The 15,200-nt window shown below is 38.8% G+C and overlaps 4 protein-coding genes across 7 annotated transcripts; all 4 read right to left on the reverse strand.

The window, feature by feature from the left end:
* Positions 1–4,829: 4,829 nt before the first annotated feature.
* LOC123973578 (gamma-crystallin M1) lies at positions 4,830–5,824 on the reverse strand. The gene is made up of 3 exons (XM_046053740.1): positions 5,601–5,824; positions 5,233–5,484; positions 4,830–5,120 (listed from the first exon to the last, which is right to left on the reverse strand). Exons 1-3 carry the CDS (start codon positions 5,607–5,609, stop codon positions 4,845–4,847), a joined length of 537 nt encoding a protein of 178 aa, XP_045909696.1. The 5' UTR covers positions 5,610–5,824; the 3' UTR covers positions 4,830–4,844.
* Positions 5,825–8,126: 2,302 nt separating this feature from the next.
* si:dkey-57a22.15 (uncharacterized protein LOC795575 homolog) lies at positions 8,127–9,066 on the reverse strand. Of its 3 annotated transcripts, none has more exons than XM_046053744.1 (3): positions 9,058–9,066; positions 8,595–8,834; positions 8,127–8,399 (listed from the first exon to the last, which is right to left on the reverse strand). In XM_046053744.1, the coding sequence occupies exons 1-3, from the start codon at positions 9,064–9,066 to the stop codon at positions 8,127–8,129; spliced, it is 522 nt and encodes a 173-aa protein (XP_045909700.1). The 3 variants fall into 3 exon arrangements, with proteins under 3 accessions (XP_045909700.1, XP_045909699.1, XP_045909698.1); XM_046053743.1 differs by having other exon boundaries at positions 8,592–8,834; XM_046053742.1 differs by lacking the exon at positions 9,058–9,066 and adding an exon at positions 8,874–8,888 and having other exon boundaries at positions 8,592–8,834.
* Positions 9,067–10,996: 1,930 nt separating this feature from the next.
* Positions 10,997–11,899, reverse strand: LOC123973579 (gamma-crystallin M2-like). The gene is made up of 3 exons (XM_046053741.1): positions 11,824–11,899; positions 11,393–11,635; positions 10,997–11,272 (listed from the first exon to the last, which is right to left on the reverse strand). Exons 1-3 carry the CDS (start codon positions 11,830–11,832, stop codon positions 10,997–10,999), a joined length of 528 nt encoding a protein of 175 aa, XP_045909697.1. The 5' UTR covers positions 11,833–11,899.
* A 902-nt stretch (positions 11,900–12,801) lies between these two features.
* LOC123973581 (gamma-crystallin S-1-like) lies at positions 12,802–15,055 on the reverse strand. Of its 2 annotated transcripts, none has more exons than XM_046053746.1 (3): positions 15,047–15,055; positions 14,537–14,779; positions 12,802–13,071 (listed from the first exon to the last, which is right to left on the reverse strand). In XM_046053746.1, exons 1-3 carry the CDS (start codon positions 15,053–15,055, stop codon positions 12,802–12,804), a joined length of 522 nt encoding a protein of 173 aa, XP_045909702.1. The 2 variants fall into 2 exon arrangements, with proteins under 2 accessions (XP_045909702.1, XP_045909701.1); XM_046053745.1 differs by having other exon boundaries at positions 12,802–13,074.
* Between the last annotated feature and the right edge of the window lie 145 nt (positions 15,056–15,200).

A 15,200-nucleotide genomic window follows, 5' to 3' on the forward strand; every position in this document is an offset into this window, starting at 1 on the left:
TGTTGACAAGTTAAAACATAAATATTTTCTAATTTGTACAAGCCTTTTAAAAAGGTTGACATTCACAACAATTCATTAACGTTACAATCTTTCTATTCTGAGGGAACGCAAAAGAGCCACGCTTTCCAATCAGAATCTCATTGTGACACACAATGAGAAAGGTACAGCATTTTGTTGTCATTCACCAGAGTTTAGTAGATGGAACAACAGCTATCTTGTGGGGCTTACTCACAAGAGTTTTCTGAACAACTTCTTTTAGTCAAAATATGCAACAGGTAACAAACTAAATTTTTATCATCGGGATCTTCTTTAAATGTGGAAGAAGTGTCTGGATGAACTTTGACTGAATTGAAATCATTAGCAAAAAATTCTTGTTGCGAAATATGTGCTGCATATTTGTTTTATTTACGTACTTGATGATGATCAGTTGTAAACATTTGTTATGGCTGGCAGCAGTGGCTGAGATACAGAGGTACTGTTATTACCACAGTGTTCCCATGTGACAGATATAGAAAGGAGAATCTGACAGAGCAAGTGAGGATTTACCGATGTTTAGACCAGATGAAGCCGTTTTCCAGTGTTCTACTTAGCATGTGTGAAATTGCAGAATGGAAGTTAGGAGCAGATAATCATCCTCCTTCAGGAAATTATATTCAGTCAAGTCAGCATCAAAATCTTACTATTTCTTCAAAAGTTACTAGACATGAGCTTTAAAAAATATATAGGTCATGTTGATGTTTATGAATAGTAGTTAACAACCCCTACAACTAAAACAAAACTGTAACAGTGTCATTTCAATTCAGCTTCTGACATTTTTGGTGAGCATGGCATTTGCCCCATTCTCAAGCGACATAATCAGGCTGCTGCAAGAAGATCTGTTAAAATACATTATATAACGTCCATAATAGCTGTCTCATGAATTAGTCTCATGATCCAAAACAAATTCAAAAGCAATTTTTATTAAGTTGTGGTTATGAGTATTATTCCTGATAATTTTATCTTTGCAAGAAGAAAATGGATGGTAACATTAAGTTGGCAATTTGGTTGAGGAGCTCAACTTATGTTATAATGGTCGGCAAAATGTCATCATGTGCGAGTACCTAGCCCTAACAGCAATAATATGTAAACTAGCTGAAGTTAGACCCCATGGAAATAACGTAAACACCTAGTATTACATCCAAATTGTGATGGCTAGCATTTGCTAAATCAAAACAACTCACCCTCGTCAGGCTAATAAACAGTCCCAAGTTTGACACAGTCATATGAGCCAATTAAGGTTATCATAATGCTACTGTGAGAGATTCTTAAGGCATGCAGGCAGTGAAAAACCAACCTCCCAGAGACAACTTTGTGTTACACATGCCAAGCATAGAAGCAGGAGCTTTTGTTTGTTGCTTTTTTTGACAACTCAGAAGGCGTGCTTCTTACCTCATTCCCTGTGACTCTGACCCTGTCCTCCGACCCTCACCCCCCATTCTGACCATAATGCTAGAAGCTAATGGAAAATTTTCCAACCTGAGCTAACATGGGTATAATTTTCCACACGTTACTTTTGAAAGTAAGTCTCTTCTCCATCTCTTCTCATGTTGACCTGCCCACAAGCTCACAAGATTTTTTTTTTGTCTCTTCTCGAGGAACATTTTACAAATGTGAAATCTCCGTGGAGCACAAACTCATAATAGAAAGCGTCATAACTGACCTTGTTCGAAGTGTCCTGTATATAGTTTTACAGACGTCACTTTAATAATGGTGGGGTCTGTGGGGAAAATGCTTTTTTGGCCTCAGGGAAATTTTTGCTGCAATACTGTGAGTAGCCACAGCAAGGCTAAAAGTTGGGCCATATCCAGGTAATTATAATGTGTAGCTAATTAGCAGAGTTTCAGGAGTAGGATTTCCATAAATACCCACACAACCCATTCTCAAATAACTTTACTTCTTACAGGTCAACATCAAGAACCAGCACGAGACCTCTGCCGCCTTCCTCCCACAGCAGACTTCTGTGAGACATCTTTGCCGGTTAGAAGCTACATTCACACTTGCTCTCTTTGGTTTCACTTCATTGCATCTCCCCTTCACTTTGACTTTTGGCGTCATACCTGCAATTTAGACTCATTTCTCAAACAACACTGTGAACCACATCCAATCAATCGGGCCAGCTAACACGTGTCTTTTACTTTTGTCTTTAACCCTTTCAAGACCCTTGTGAACTATTTGCAACTCTGGAATCCCAGAACACAACCATGTCAAATCGTCTCTGAGTCCGGTCAATTGGCTAGTCAATCCTGATTCCACCAGCCTTTCCGCCAACTACTCTCTTGTTAGGCAGATGTCTGTGAAGATTCTCAGTTGTCCAGGTCATAGTTATCCAACTGGACTTGGTTGAAGATACTAGAAGACTTTTCGTCCCTCATCCAAAGGACTTCTTCAGTTCTGACTGACTGGCAGGGAAACTCAGCTATTTAACCTCAGTGGGGTCGTTTGCCAGGATCGTTGATACCGCTGGTTCGTTAGTGTTCCTGGCTGTGGTAACGACAGTCGTTATGGTCGTCAGGACTACCGGAGGCCAAGACTGAACGACCATCGTTGGCGTAGACTGAACGACCATCGTTGGCGTAGACTGAACGACCATCGTTGGCGTAGACTGAACGACCATCGTTGGCGTAGACCTCCTCTCTTCATCTACGGCTTCTCAACCCTGGTGTAGATGGCTTCCTTGACACCTCTTTCAAACCATCCATCTTTTCTGTCTAAAATGTGCACCTGGTGGTCCTCAAACGAGTGTCCTCTGTCCTTCGAGCCCGTTCTCATCTCAGGGCGTCATATACCGACGATTTGAGAAAGAGTGACAAAGCGTAGTTATTTGAGATGGAAGGGTACCTTTAGCGTAAAATCCTTTGTCACGCTGTCTTGAAAGCGTCAGTTATGACGCATTGAGATGAGAATGTGTTGGTCCTTCAGATGTAAGTAAACTGCAGATTCTTGAGTTGGAGTTGGCCCTTCTGTGTTGAGCCATGCGTTTGTGTAGTGGTTGTTTAGTCTCCCCACTGCATTGGACCGCATACACTAGATTGCTTTTTTTGTGTTTTGGTGTGCGGTCTTTGGGGTGTACCCACATTTGTCTTAGCGTGTTGTGATGGAATCACAATGTTGTTGAGTTTGACCTTCTTCTCCTCCTCCCTTGTAGTTTTGTTTTTCTTGGATCTTGTGGCTGTTTTCACAAAGGTCCATTTAGGGTATCCACAGGCTGTAAGTGCCCCCTTCAGGTGGTTCTGTTCCTTCTCTCTGGCTTGGGCGCTTGTTGGTATGTTTTCCGATCTGTGGTGCAGTGTTCTCATGACCCCTAGCTTATGGTATCCAGTGGGTGGTGGGAATCAAAGAGTAGGTATTGGTCTGTGTGTGGGGGTTTTCTGTAAACACCAATTTGCAGGCTTCTGTCCTCTTCAAAGTGTACCACCTCAGCCTCCTGCAACGTCATTCGAGCATGTGAAACAGATTATGCACCGCTGGTCCTCCCAAGCACACCATCACTACATTCATTCAGATCTCAAAGACCAGATCAGCCCAATGTTCTCTCAAATAACTAGAAGCTTTTCGTGTGCTACGGCGGATTTCCCTATCATAGCTTCCCCACACCGCTTTCAGAAAAAGGATGAGGTTGACTAAATAAGACTAAAACTAACATGGACTTTTGTTCTCAGTACTAAGACTAAATGTAAAACTAGCTGACAAATTATAAATTATATATATATATACGACTATATTATAAAATAGGTTATCATATACATCATTAGAGCTTCCCATAATCAATTGTAACTGTTTGAATTATAACTAACTACAGCAGGTGTTCATCAGTAAGGAAAACTAATTATTTACAACTGCCTTTGAGACCTACATTGGAGTTGACAGAGAAATATGGCTAATTACCCTTTTTAATGTCTGTAACTCACAACTCTCTGAGGGACAGAGATAAAATGTTAACCTTGCTAGTGACAAATGGAAGCTGAGTATTTAGCCATACTGTTACAAAAAGTAACAGTAAGTTAAAACATAACTCTTCAGCCTGGCTTTGGATGTGAAGGTTTTATTGCCTCTTATTTGCGTTATTTGTCATTTGTCTTGTATCTATTTTACTGCTTTAATCAATTTTATTGGTTTTACTATATCATTTTTATCATGTCTATTTCTTGTGTGCATTAGTCTGAAATTGTTTTACTCTTTACATCTTATTATCAGCTTGTCAGTTATCTGTAAAGCACTTTGAATTGTATTAACCTGTATGAAAGGTACTATACAATTAATGTTAAATTGAATGATACAAATTGTAGATAAATTGGAATACTACCTATGATTACAGGATGATTATGGTTCATTACAATACATCTTATTCATATTGATCTTGTTTTTGTTGTCCTATTGGTTATTGTGATTGTCCTCACCAAGTTCATTGCTATGATATCTTGCTGACATTATCTCTAAATCACCTGAACATTTATGTTTTTTGTCTAACTTTGTTGGAACGATGTTGAAGATCTCTGAAATTACTTTGGTGAGTACAATCGTATTATAATAGAAACAATGGCCAAAGCTACAGATATAAGATAATTCTTTTTTGAATAGTAAACATATTTTTGATGTAAACAAGCGTTTAGCAGAATTACTTTTTTTCATTACTTTCATTTTTGAGTGTCATTAAGTTTGGGAGTAATAGCAACTATCCTTTATGTGGTGATGGGATTTAGTTATTTTCACAGTTAATGACAAACCACACAAAGGCAACAAATGTCTGACAAACATGGTTATGAATTACAGGTCATTTTTATTTACTTCAAGTCAAATACAGAAGTCTAGCACATATCAGTGATGCGCCTCATGCTCATCCACCTCATGCCGCTCATGCCCATGTCCCTGAAGCTCCTGTACTCGCCAGGCCTCAGGTACATCATCCTGCCTCTGTAGTGGGGATGCTCATACATCAGCCAGTGGCCGTCCATCACGTGGCTGGACATGCAGTCGGACATACGGTAACGGTCCATGATGTTGTCACAGTCGTCCATCAGCTCATTCATCTGACCACCGAAGTTCTCCCTCTCGTAGATCCTCATCCTGAACTGGCCTCTGTGCTGTAATACAACAAAATCAGGAAAGTGTAAGTATGGGCATAACCGAACATTTTACAACTAACAATGAAGTTTAAACAAAAAATCAAAGGGATGTGTTGATGAGATCTCTTACATAGGGGATCATCCTGCAGGATCTGATGTTGTCAAACATCATTCCCATGCTCATCATGCGCTGCATATCATGGTACTCTCCCCTCCTCAAGAAGAACTGCATGCCCATGTAGTTGGGACGCTCGTAGACCATGAAGCAGCCGCTCTCCACCCTGCAGGACTGGCACCTGCTCAGGTAGGAGGACATGTCAGAGCAGTCGCTCATGCACTCATAGGAGCGACCCTGGAAGTTCCTCTCCTCGTAGAAGACGATCTGAAACAGAGAACAGAGGTAAGATCTGGATTTAACAATCATATCAGCGCTAATCTTAACATTTTGATTTATTTTGCTATGTTAAAACTGATTTTAATAAGTAAATACCCCATTACCTTGCCCATGATGGTGGTTTAGGTAATTCCTAGTGGATGGTTCAACTTGCTCTGCCAACTCCATGACTCCAGGGCCCTTTTATACAAAACCCCAGGGGCCATGATGTGTTGTTATTCAAATGTGCAAAGCTGATGAATTAGCAGTACAGACTTTTGCTGAACGCGGCCTATGAATGTGTAACAATGGTTCTCCATCCATACATTTCTGGCAGCAGTCATCTGCATTGTCTATTATAAGCATAAGCTTTGTTTGTGGTACATTCTCATTCAGAATGTTCCCCACATATGGTCTGATCATCACTGATGGAAAGAACGTGACATCAGGCCACATCTCTAACAAACCTGTGAGAGACCTAGAATCTGAATTAAACATACTGACTTTGTATTTTTGTATTTTCACAACAGCTTCACCCCACTGATAACAAATGATGATTTGTAAATCAAAAGAATGTTGTTTCATGCAATCAAATGTAACCAATTTTATTTAAAAGGCAATTTGTACGTTTGGAACAACATGAGATATCAAACAGGAAAGATACATAGCCTCTAACCAAACAGAACAGCTTAGTTCATAGGATTTATGAGCGGCACTACACCTTCATCAAATTAATGCAGATTGCTTCAGAAATTGGTGATTGCTGTGCAGTAATGTATAAAGATAAGTGAGTAATACCCAGGCATAGTGCTCGTTGTAACCCGGTGGGGTCCAACTTCTAATATTCACATAACAGCAGCGGAAGGAAACTTGGATTCAGTAGCATTTTCTTCTGCAGATTTTCTGGGAATTCATTTCAAATTTGCAATAAATTTGCAGAAGACTCGACCAGTGAATTGGTGTAACCTCTGACATGTTGACACTAAAAATGTATGATCAATAAGTAGACATGAAACTGGATTAGAACATTGGCTTGCACAATAAAACACCAATGCAAATTGAATGACATAATAACAATAATAAACTTTATTTATACAGTACTTTTCAAACCAAAGTCACGAAGTACTTCCAGGATTACAAACGGGCACATAAAATCAGACAATTAAAAATATTGCAATATAAAATGGAATTAAATACCAAACAGAGAAGTGATTTAAAAGATGCCGCTTATTCTGCAAAGACATGGTGTATATATATGAGGGATACTGAGAAATATAAGCTATGAAAATATTGTACTATATATTGTAATCTACTTACTAAAATACTAGGTGACATATTTGGTAGGAAGGTTTGGGAAAAATAAGTATTGTTATTATTGTTAAAAGAAATGGTGTTGGCTATTCCAAATTTGGAGAGAAAAAAGGGGAATTAAATCACAAAAAAAGAAGGTTGTCACTCACAAATAATTGCACTTTCTCCCTGCGTTCTCCTGTTTGAACTTGAATAGCATGCAAGAGTAATTCCAGTTTACCATCGCTGGGATTACAATCTGCAATGTCTAATGTTAGTTTTCTGTCATGTGTTGGATGGACAGCCATAACTAGCCGTTCTTAAAACTACTGTCATAGGTAACTATAAAAGTACGACTTTCTCTCTCTTTCTCTTTCCCATTACTCATTATGTCTACCTCGCTCTGCGAACTCTGCTGTGTGTGTGTGTGTGTGTGTGTGTGTGTGTGTGTGTGTGTGTGTGTGTGTGTGTGTGTGTGTGTGTTTGTGTGTGTGTTAAACTGACGGAGAGAGTTGTGAGTTAGACTCATTGCTTGAACCAGGTTCTGGTGTTATGGATCAGGGCTGGCAGAGGGTAAATCATTTATTCATTCAAGTTTATTGTTGTTATTTATTGAATAGAACTACTATTAGTTTACTTATTATACTGTACATTTTAATGACTTCATGGTGGCCCCTCAAAATATGAGTTTAGGAGATTCTCTTGATTTGGCATATGACAATATCCCACCTCTACTTTGAAGTTAGAAAATAAGTTAAATATGTGATTAATACAATATTATAATTTAGAGGAATTTCATAAGTTATTTTTTTAGTTATTACCAATAACTTATGGGGTACAGTAATGTGGCTGCAGGAAAATGTGTTGCAAATTATAAGGATTTATAGTAATATAGTAATAAGTATATTACAATGATTTATAATTTATATTTAGTACAACATTAAACATGAGTGAGTCAAAGTCAAAGTATCACAGAGGAAAAGATTTAGTGTTGCCCACTTGATGGGTAGTTTATTTTGCTTTGGAGCAGCTGCAGTACAGTTATGGCTGCTTGGCCCTCTTGTTTCTTATAGTTAAGGAGTAATCTCAATAAAAAATTGTGTTTTTACCATCTTGTTCACAGTAATTACAGAGCAAGTGCAAGATCTGCAAACCACACAGTTACAGTGTTGGCAGCTCTTTTATTGCTTTTATAAGGCTCATTTTACTTACTCCAGGCCAGACAACAAAATCACACTTTTGTAAGCCTTTCAAAGCCAATCTGACAAATCAATGAAACCACATTCAGAAAAAAAGGTTAAAAATTCAACATCTTTAATAAACAAAGTGTTTGATATTTACAGCAAGGTTTCGCTTAATGGCTAAAATTCGGTGACCCTTCTGAAGGACCCGACGATGGCGCAGGTGGCGCACCAGTCACGGTACCTCCTGTACTCCCCAGTTCTCAGGAAGTACTGTCTGCCTCTATAGTTGGGGTACTCATAGAAGATCCAGTAGCCATTCATAACATTACAGGAGTAGACGTGGCGGTGATGGAAACGGTCAGACACACAGGGACAGTCATCCATGAACTCCATCATGTGACCACTGAAGTCGGGCTTCTCATATATGCGCAATCTGTAGGAGCCTCGATACTGTGGGACCAAAGGGAAAAAGGTTGATGTAACCACAAGCCTATGACAAATCAAACTTGCAGTGTTAACATAAAATATACTCAAACAACAGACTCCTTACTTTGTTTTGAGTCATCCTGACTTCATGAAATGAATTCAGAGCTATTCTGAAAGTTCTCTTTCACGGTGTCTTCACAAACCTTACCCACTTACCACTGGAATCATCCGACAGGAACGGATGCAGCTACTGAAGCCCATCCACCTCTGGTAGTCTGGATACTCTCCCCTCCTCATGAAGTACTGGTGGCCCATGAAGTTGGGTCGCTCATAGATCATGAAGCAGCCGCTTTCCACCCTGATGGAGTTGCAACGGCTGAAATACGAGTGAAGGTCCGTGCAGTCATTGCTGCACTCATAGCTCCGACCCTGGAAGTTCTTGTCCTCGTAAAAGATAATCTGGTGAAAAATAGAAGTGTCATGAGCTGCTGAGTGAACTTTGCCTAATGACATTCAGCAAAAAGAGAATAATAAGAATTCAGCTCTGTGTTCAACAGAAAGCAAATTCCTTATATGTGTAAACCTACTTGGCAATAAATCTGATTCTCATTCTGAAAGCATACTGAGAACAAACTGTAGCAACTCACATTGAATCTAAACAGAGAGAAAAAACAGTACTTACCTTCCCCATGGTCTCCGTTGGAGAGATTCCCCATGTTTTCAGGGCTTTTTATACTACCTCTTGACAAACAAAGTATTGTTATTCAAATTCTCTCATAGCTATAATTGAAGGCTACTGGCACATGTTTACCTTTTTGTTGGAGCACAACATTGGGTCAGAAATATGGATTTGTATTTGAAAAAAAGGATAAATAATTAACTGGTTTGGTGTTTTGACATGCATGGACAAAGGAAAAGACTAGTATGGTATCCACACATCCAGTGGACAATGGCTGCAGAACAATATGGAACAGCTCTTTCGCATTAAATATGTTGCGTAACAGACCAGGAAGCCATTCACTCTCCTAATGCTCTACCTGAGCTACCCCACTGTATGCAAATAAGAAAGTGTATACTGTGCTGTCAGTCTGTAGGCTACACTGCATGTAAAGATTGTATTAGGATTTGTACATTGTGACAGTGTATGTTATCTGTATGTGTGTGGAATGCTCGCGTCAACTTTTACTTTGTTTATTAACAACACATTTACCCCCAGATTCAGGTGTGGTACAGTATTGTTGTTCAACTATCTGACAGTTTTGGCCTAATGGACTACAATTCCCTTCATGACTCACAGCCATGTTTGACTCCCTCCATAATATCACACTGCTAAATGATTACATGGTCTAAATTTATGGTCCAGATATGGCAAATAATGACTACTATTTTATTTTATGACATGTTTGTTCACAACAGGCAGTGTGTATTTAATGTAATTACATATTATTATATATATCATATAATTATTTATATACATCTATTCTGGAAAATAGATTCCATGGTGTCATGGTAAATATTTGGTGACATGGTGCCATACAGATTGACAGCTTTATATATGTGTATATACATCTAACCTTGATATCCAGATCAAAATGATGATAAATGAGAAAGTCAGGAACTTTAGACTGTATGCCTGTATGTATATTTATGTTTCAGTGTTCTGACTGATGTTTGATAGCAATGTTAAATAATATTTTGTTATAAAAAAATAATTATAGCTATGCTAATTTTTTTATGAATGTGAGACAACCCCCCTCAGAAACACCTAAAACACCTGAAACTTTTATCTCCCTAGGAATAAAAGAGTAAATTTTTGATTTGATGAAACAAACATTTGGATGATTTTTGCTTAACTGTTGTGCTTAGGTTTGGTTGTTTATATTTGTTTGTTTGTTTTCAAATATTATGACAACCGTAAACAGAATGTGTATCCATAGTTAGTAGTCCATAGTCATAAATAGTTAATTTTCTATATTTTTGATTTGGCAAAACTTTAATCATGGGGTTGACATAGTTTGCATATTGTGAATTTACAAATATGTGTTTATATAATTTGTTATATGTGTATTTGAGATATCGCCTGTGTCCTGCTTTACTAGATCCATCCTGATCTTTTACTATTTGTCTCATTTCATTTGTGACATTCACCTCCCATTTTCCTGTCACTTACCCTGTCTCACACTCTATGTGCTCTATATAGCGTTTTGTGTTTAACACTAATCATATGGATAAATTCCGCCACCATAAAGAGCAGCTAATCCCACTGGCGGCACGAAGTGGGAGAGGCCAACCCTCTGGCATTGTTTGGTATGGTATGCCTAAGCATAGAGGAGATTAAACTATAGTGTACAGTAAAAACCAGAAGCTATGTTAGATAAATTGTTTAAACCTAGCTTTCAGACAGTGACAATCTACTAGAAGAAGAAATCTGCAATCTGATTTTAGGGCTATTTACAAAATGATAATAAAGCTTTAAAGTAATTTTTAATTCTGGTGGCAACAAACTACAGCTGTCAGATAGAACACAAAACAAAACAGTAATGTTTTAGTAAGCAGTTAGGGTTTATTGGGAAAACAGACAGTTTAACTCAGGGAAAGATAAATTTAAACGAAGCTTGACTTCAGATGATGTCTGTGATTCTTCTGAGGGAACCGACTCTTGGGCTGACGCCTCCCCAGTCGCTGTATCTCCTGTACTCTCCGGGCCTCAGATAGTACGCTCTGCCCTTGTAGTTGGGTTGGTCGTAGAGCAGCCAGTGGCCGTCCATCACATTACAGGAGTTGAAGTCGGACATGCTGAGGTGGTCCTGGACATTTGGACAGTCGTCCACCAGCTCGTGCATCTGGCCAGACATGTCGGCGCGTTCGTAAAGCCTCATCCTGTAGGAGCCTTGGTGCTGGCACAGGATGGAAAACTTTGTTACTTTGACCAGTACAATAATATATCTCATTGATTCACTCACTATTGACTCATAACTGATTTACAAAAAGCAAACATAGTTAATAACTATCTTTACCTGGGGGATCATCCGGCAGGATCTGACACAGTCATTCATTCCAATCATACGCTGGTTATCAGAGTACTCCCCTCTCCTCAGGTAGTACTGGTTTCCCGTGTAGTTGGGCCTCTCATAGACCATGAAGCAGCCACTCTCCACCCTGATGGAGTTACATCTGTTGAAGTAGGAGTGGAGGTCGGCACAGTCGCTACTGCTCTCATGAGAGCGGCCTTGGAAGTTTCTGTCTTCGTAAAATATGATCTGCAAAAGCAATCGTGGCACAAACACACACGATAGTTTACATTTTAAGTTGCAGAGTTGCATTTATAGCACAGGACTGCGAATGTCTAGTCGAGCAGAGAGACAAAAATTAAGAACCCAAGAACCGCTCAGTAAAATACACACATGTAGAAAGCGTGGGTAAAACCATGACATTTATTTTACTTTACCTTTCCCATGTTGGCATCAGACTGTGTTACCACTCTGCTGTCCCTGAGCCAAGCCACTCTGCTTTATAAAAAAAAGAAAGAAAGGGCAGCTGTGTGATTGCACAGCATAAAGCATTGTCATTCAAATACATCCCTCACAGTGATGATGGATCAGGGGTGGGGGTACATGGGCAGATGGGAAAAATCTGTTTATGTATAGATGACTCTTGGTGTGTGATGAGTTATTGTTCTTTCCTCCATGTTCATCACAATTTCACCCCAGAATATGCCACCGTACAATAGCCTGATAGAGTGTGTCCTGCACAGTATCAGCAAGATTAAATTGATATTTAATAGGGCTGACACATGATAATCTGTACAATCTATCAGATAAAGAGATATTTAGAGATGTTTTTAAATCTGGAGCAGACATGAGGTAGAATAAGAAAAAGAAGATATTACTTCATGTGAAGGATTTAGACACATCTGTCACTCATCATAGAGACAAACATTGCAGTTGTACAATAGCTTATTTATAAAGTGACATACCTTTACCACTTTACCATTTGTCTTAAAGTCCTAAAAGTTACAGCATTCACAACACATGCTGTGTTTTAGGTTCTCCTCATAACTGAATGGAATATGAAGACTCTTTGCAACAGCTTTATTATACGATGGTGTTTGATCAAGAACAGGTCCAAAAACATTTTGTTGTTGTTGCTTGTGCTCTTGATGTATAGTGCTTTGCAATGAGTCCCTTTTAGTCCATCATAATATCAGGGAGTCAACCGTTCTTATTCCAGTTTTTCATAAGCTCTTCAGGACACAAGGATTTTGTCTTAATCCTTGAAGTAAAATAACCAAACATTACCAAAAACAGTCTTTGTCACTGAGCCTCACACAAAGTATTTTGTACTTTCTATAGTCTTGAGGGCTATTATCTAAGCATGAAGCCTTTTCAAAACATCCATGCAGCTCTGGGATATCCTCCAAAGCAGATCAATAGTCCATGATGCGCCTGATGGAGCCGACCCTGGCGTTCCTGCCACCCCACTCACTGAACCTCTTGTACTCTCCAGGCCTTATCAGGTACATCCTGCCCCGGTAGTTTGGGTGCTCGTAGAAGAGCCAGTTGCCATTGGTCACGTTGCAGGAGAAGATGTCGTTTATGTGGAAGCGGTCCATGACGTTGGGACAGTCATCCACCAGGTCCATCATCTGACCTCCGAACTCGATCCGTTCATACAGGCGCACGTTGAACGACCCAGGCTCCTGGTTTTAAATGAGAGATGGGAATCATTTAGTCAAGTAGCCTCCTACATTTTTAACAAAATATATTTTGTTCCATGTGCCATTTACAATGTAGCTGTACTGATACTGATGTACTGACTTCCCATTTTATGTGAACGGTTTACTAAAAGATGCATCATTAAAAGATGTTTTTTGTGATGGATGTTGGATATATTTGTCTAATGTTTTTGTAAACACTACACAATGAATAATGAATATTTTTAAAATGTATTGTATGCTCCGTCGTGACATTTGGTTCATTCATTTTCTCCTCAGGATGAATTGTAATCACTTAGTGAGCAATTTTTATCTAGCGCCATCTTCAGTCCAAAATCTTTATTTATCCAATTTTTAATGCGTACAAAACTACTGTCATTCCCATCAGCCTCAGCTGCAGGCCTTCTATACGTTTACTGCAAATTAGCTAGGTTAGCATGCTAACTAATTAAGATCTGTTAAGCATCAGCATGTTAGTATTGTCATTGTGAGCATGTTAGCGTGCTGATGTTAGCATTTAGCTCAGAACACTGTTGTACAGCCTCACAGAGCCGCTAGCAAAGTTGGGGACTTCGTAATTGTTAGACTAGAGTTACAAATAGCTACACGCAAGGGCGTCGCTTTGTGTTGAAAAGTGGTGGGTACATAAAGGCTCAGATTAGGTTGATATAGCTGATACAAGTGTGTCACAAGAATTGACGATGGTCCAAAACAGCTACTAAATGGACCATGTGGTGGTTTTATAAATTGGTTTTGCTCTTGCTCAAAAACATAATGAGCATTTAACTCTTAATTTCCTGCATTCTGGAGACATTTTCTGCTACAATTTATGGTGGTGTCTTTAAATAAATGTCTTTATTTATGTAAAGAGAAACAAGAAGTAACTTTTTTGCAATTTGCATTTGTTTCATGTTTTCTTGTTGTGCAAATAAACATTTCTCCATAGCACTTTCATTTGTTGGTTAACATTTCTTAGTGCAAGCTATTTTTCAGAAAATTTTTTAACAAATGCTTTCAAAAAGTGGTGGGGACAAAATCAGTCATTTCAAAATGTGGTGGCATCCCCAGCATCCACAGTGTAAATTACGCCTATTGCTACACACTTGATGTCTTTAGATCAAATTTGACCATTTTCATGCCAAAATAACAAACTTTTAGTGTTTCCCCCTGACTGTAAAAATAAACAAATAAATTAATAAAAAACATTTAGACCAACAACAGACACTAAAACTTCAACTGAAACAGTGTTAGCAGGTCCTTAGCAACTAGAAAAAACTAAAATAATTAAATATTGTTAAATATGTTGCTATTTTAAATGAAAAATCATCATTAGGATGAATTGTTCTAGTCACCAGTAGAGCAAAATGACCATACCAATATCCAATATTTATATAACTAATGTATCTGTATGACTCTGCTTAGTGAACAAGTTGTTGACTTTGCTCACCGGGGAGATGAGGTGACAGGAGCTGACAGAGTCGTTGACACTCAGCCAGGAATTATAGTCAGGATACTCCCCTCTTCTCAGGTAGTACTGGTTTCCAGTATAGTTAGGTTTTTCATAGATCATGAAGCTGCCGCTCTCCACCTTGATGGAGTTGCAGCGGCAAATGTGGCACATCAGGTCCGCACATTCATTGCTGCACTCAAAATGGCGCCCAGAGAAGTTCTTGTCCTCATAGAAGATAATCTAAACATGGCAATTGCAATGGCTATGTTTAGAATTGACTTTTCTTTCATTGAAAAATATGAAAATATGTTCAACACAAAAAATATACAGTACATGTTCTGCTTAATCAAGCCTTTTCGGGGCATTTAAAAAAAAACAACCTGTAATCAGTGAAGCTCAAGAATCAAAGACAAAAGCCTGAAGGCCTGTTTTACCTTCTTGTTTACTTCACAATAAGAACATTTTTCCCCTCATATATCAACATAAACAAGCGTACTGTCAGCGTACCTTCCCCATGTTGGCTGGTTTGCCTGCCCTGTGCCTTGGCCTGTGTGATCCATCCAGCTCTTTGAAGACTCCCACCTGTCACATATATAGTGAATGTGAAATGCAGACTCTGCATGTGTTATTCATATTGTAATAGCCAGGAATCTTTGGCGTT

Source organism: Micropterus dolomieu, linkage group LG07 (genome assembly GCF_021292245.1).
Source record: "Micropterus dolomieu isolate WLL.071019.BEF.003 ecotype Adirondacks linkage group LG07, ASM2129224v1, whole genome shotgun sequence".
Classification (NCBI taxonomy): Eukaryota; Metazoa; Chordata; class Actinopteri; order Centrarchiformes; family Centrarchidae; genus Micropterus; species Micropterus dolomieu.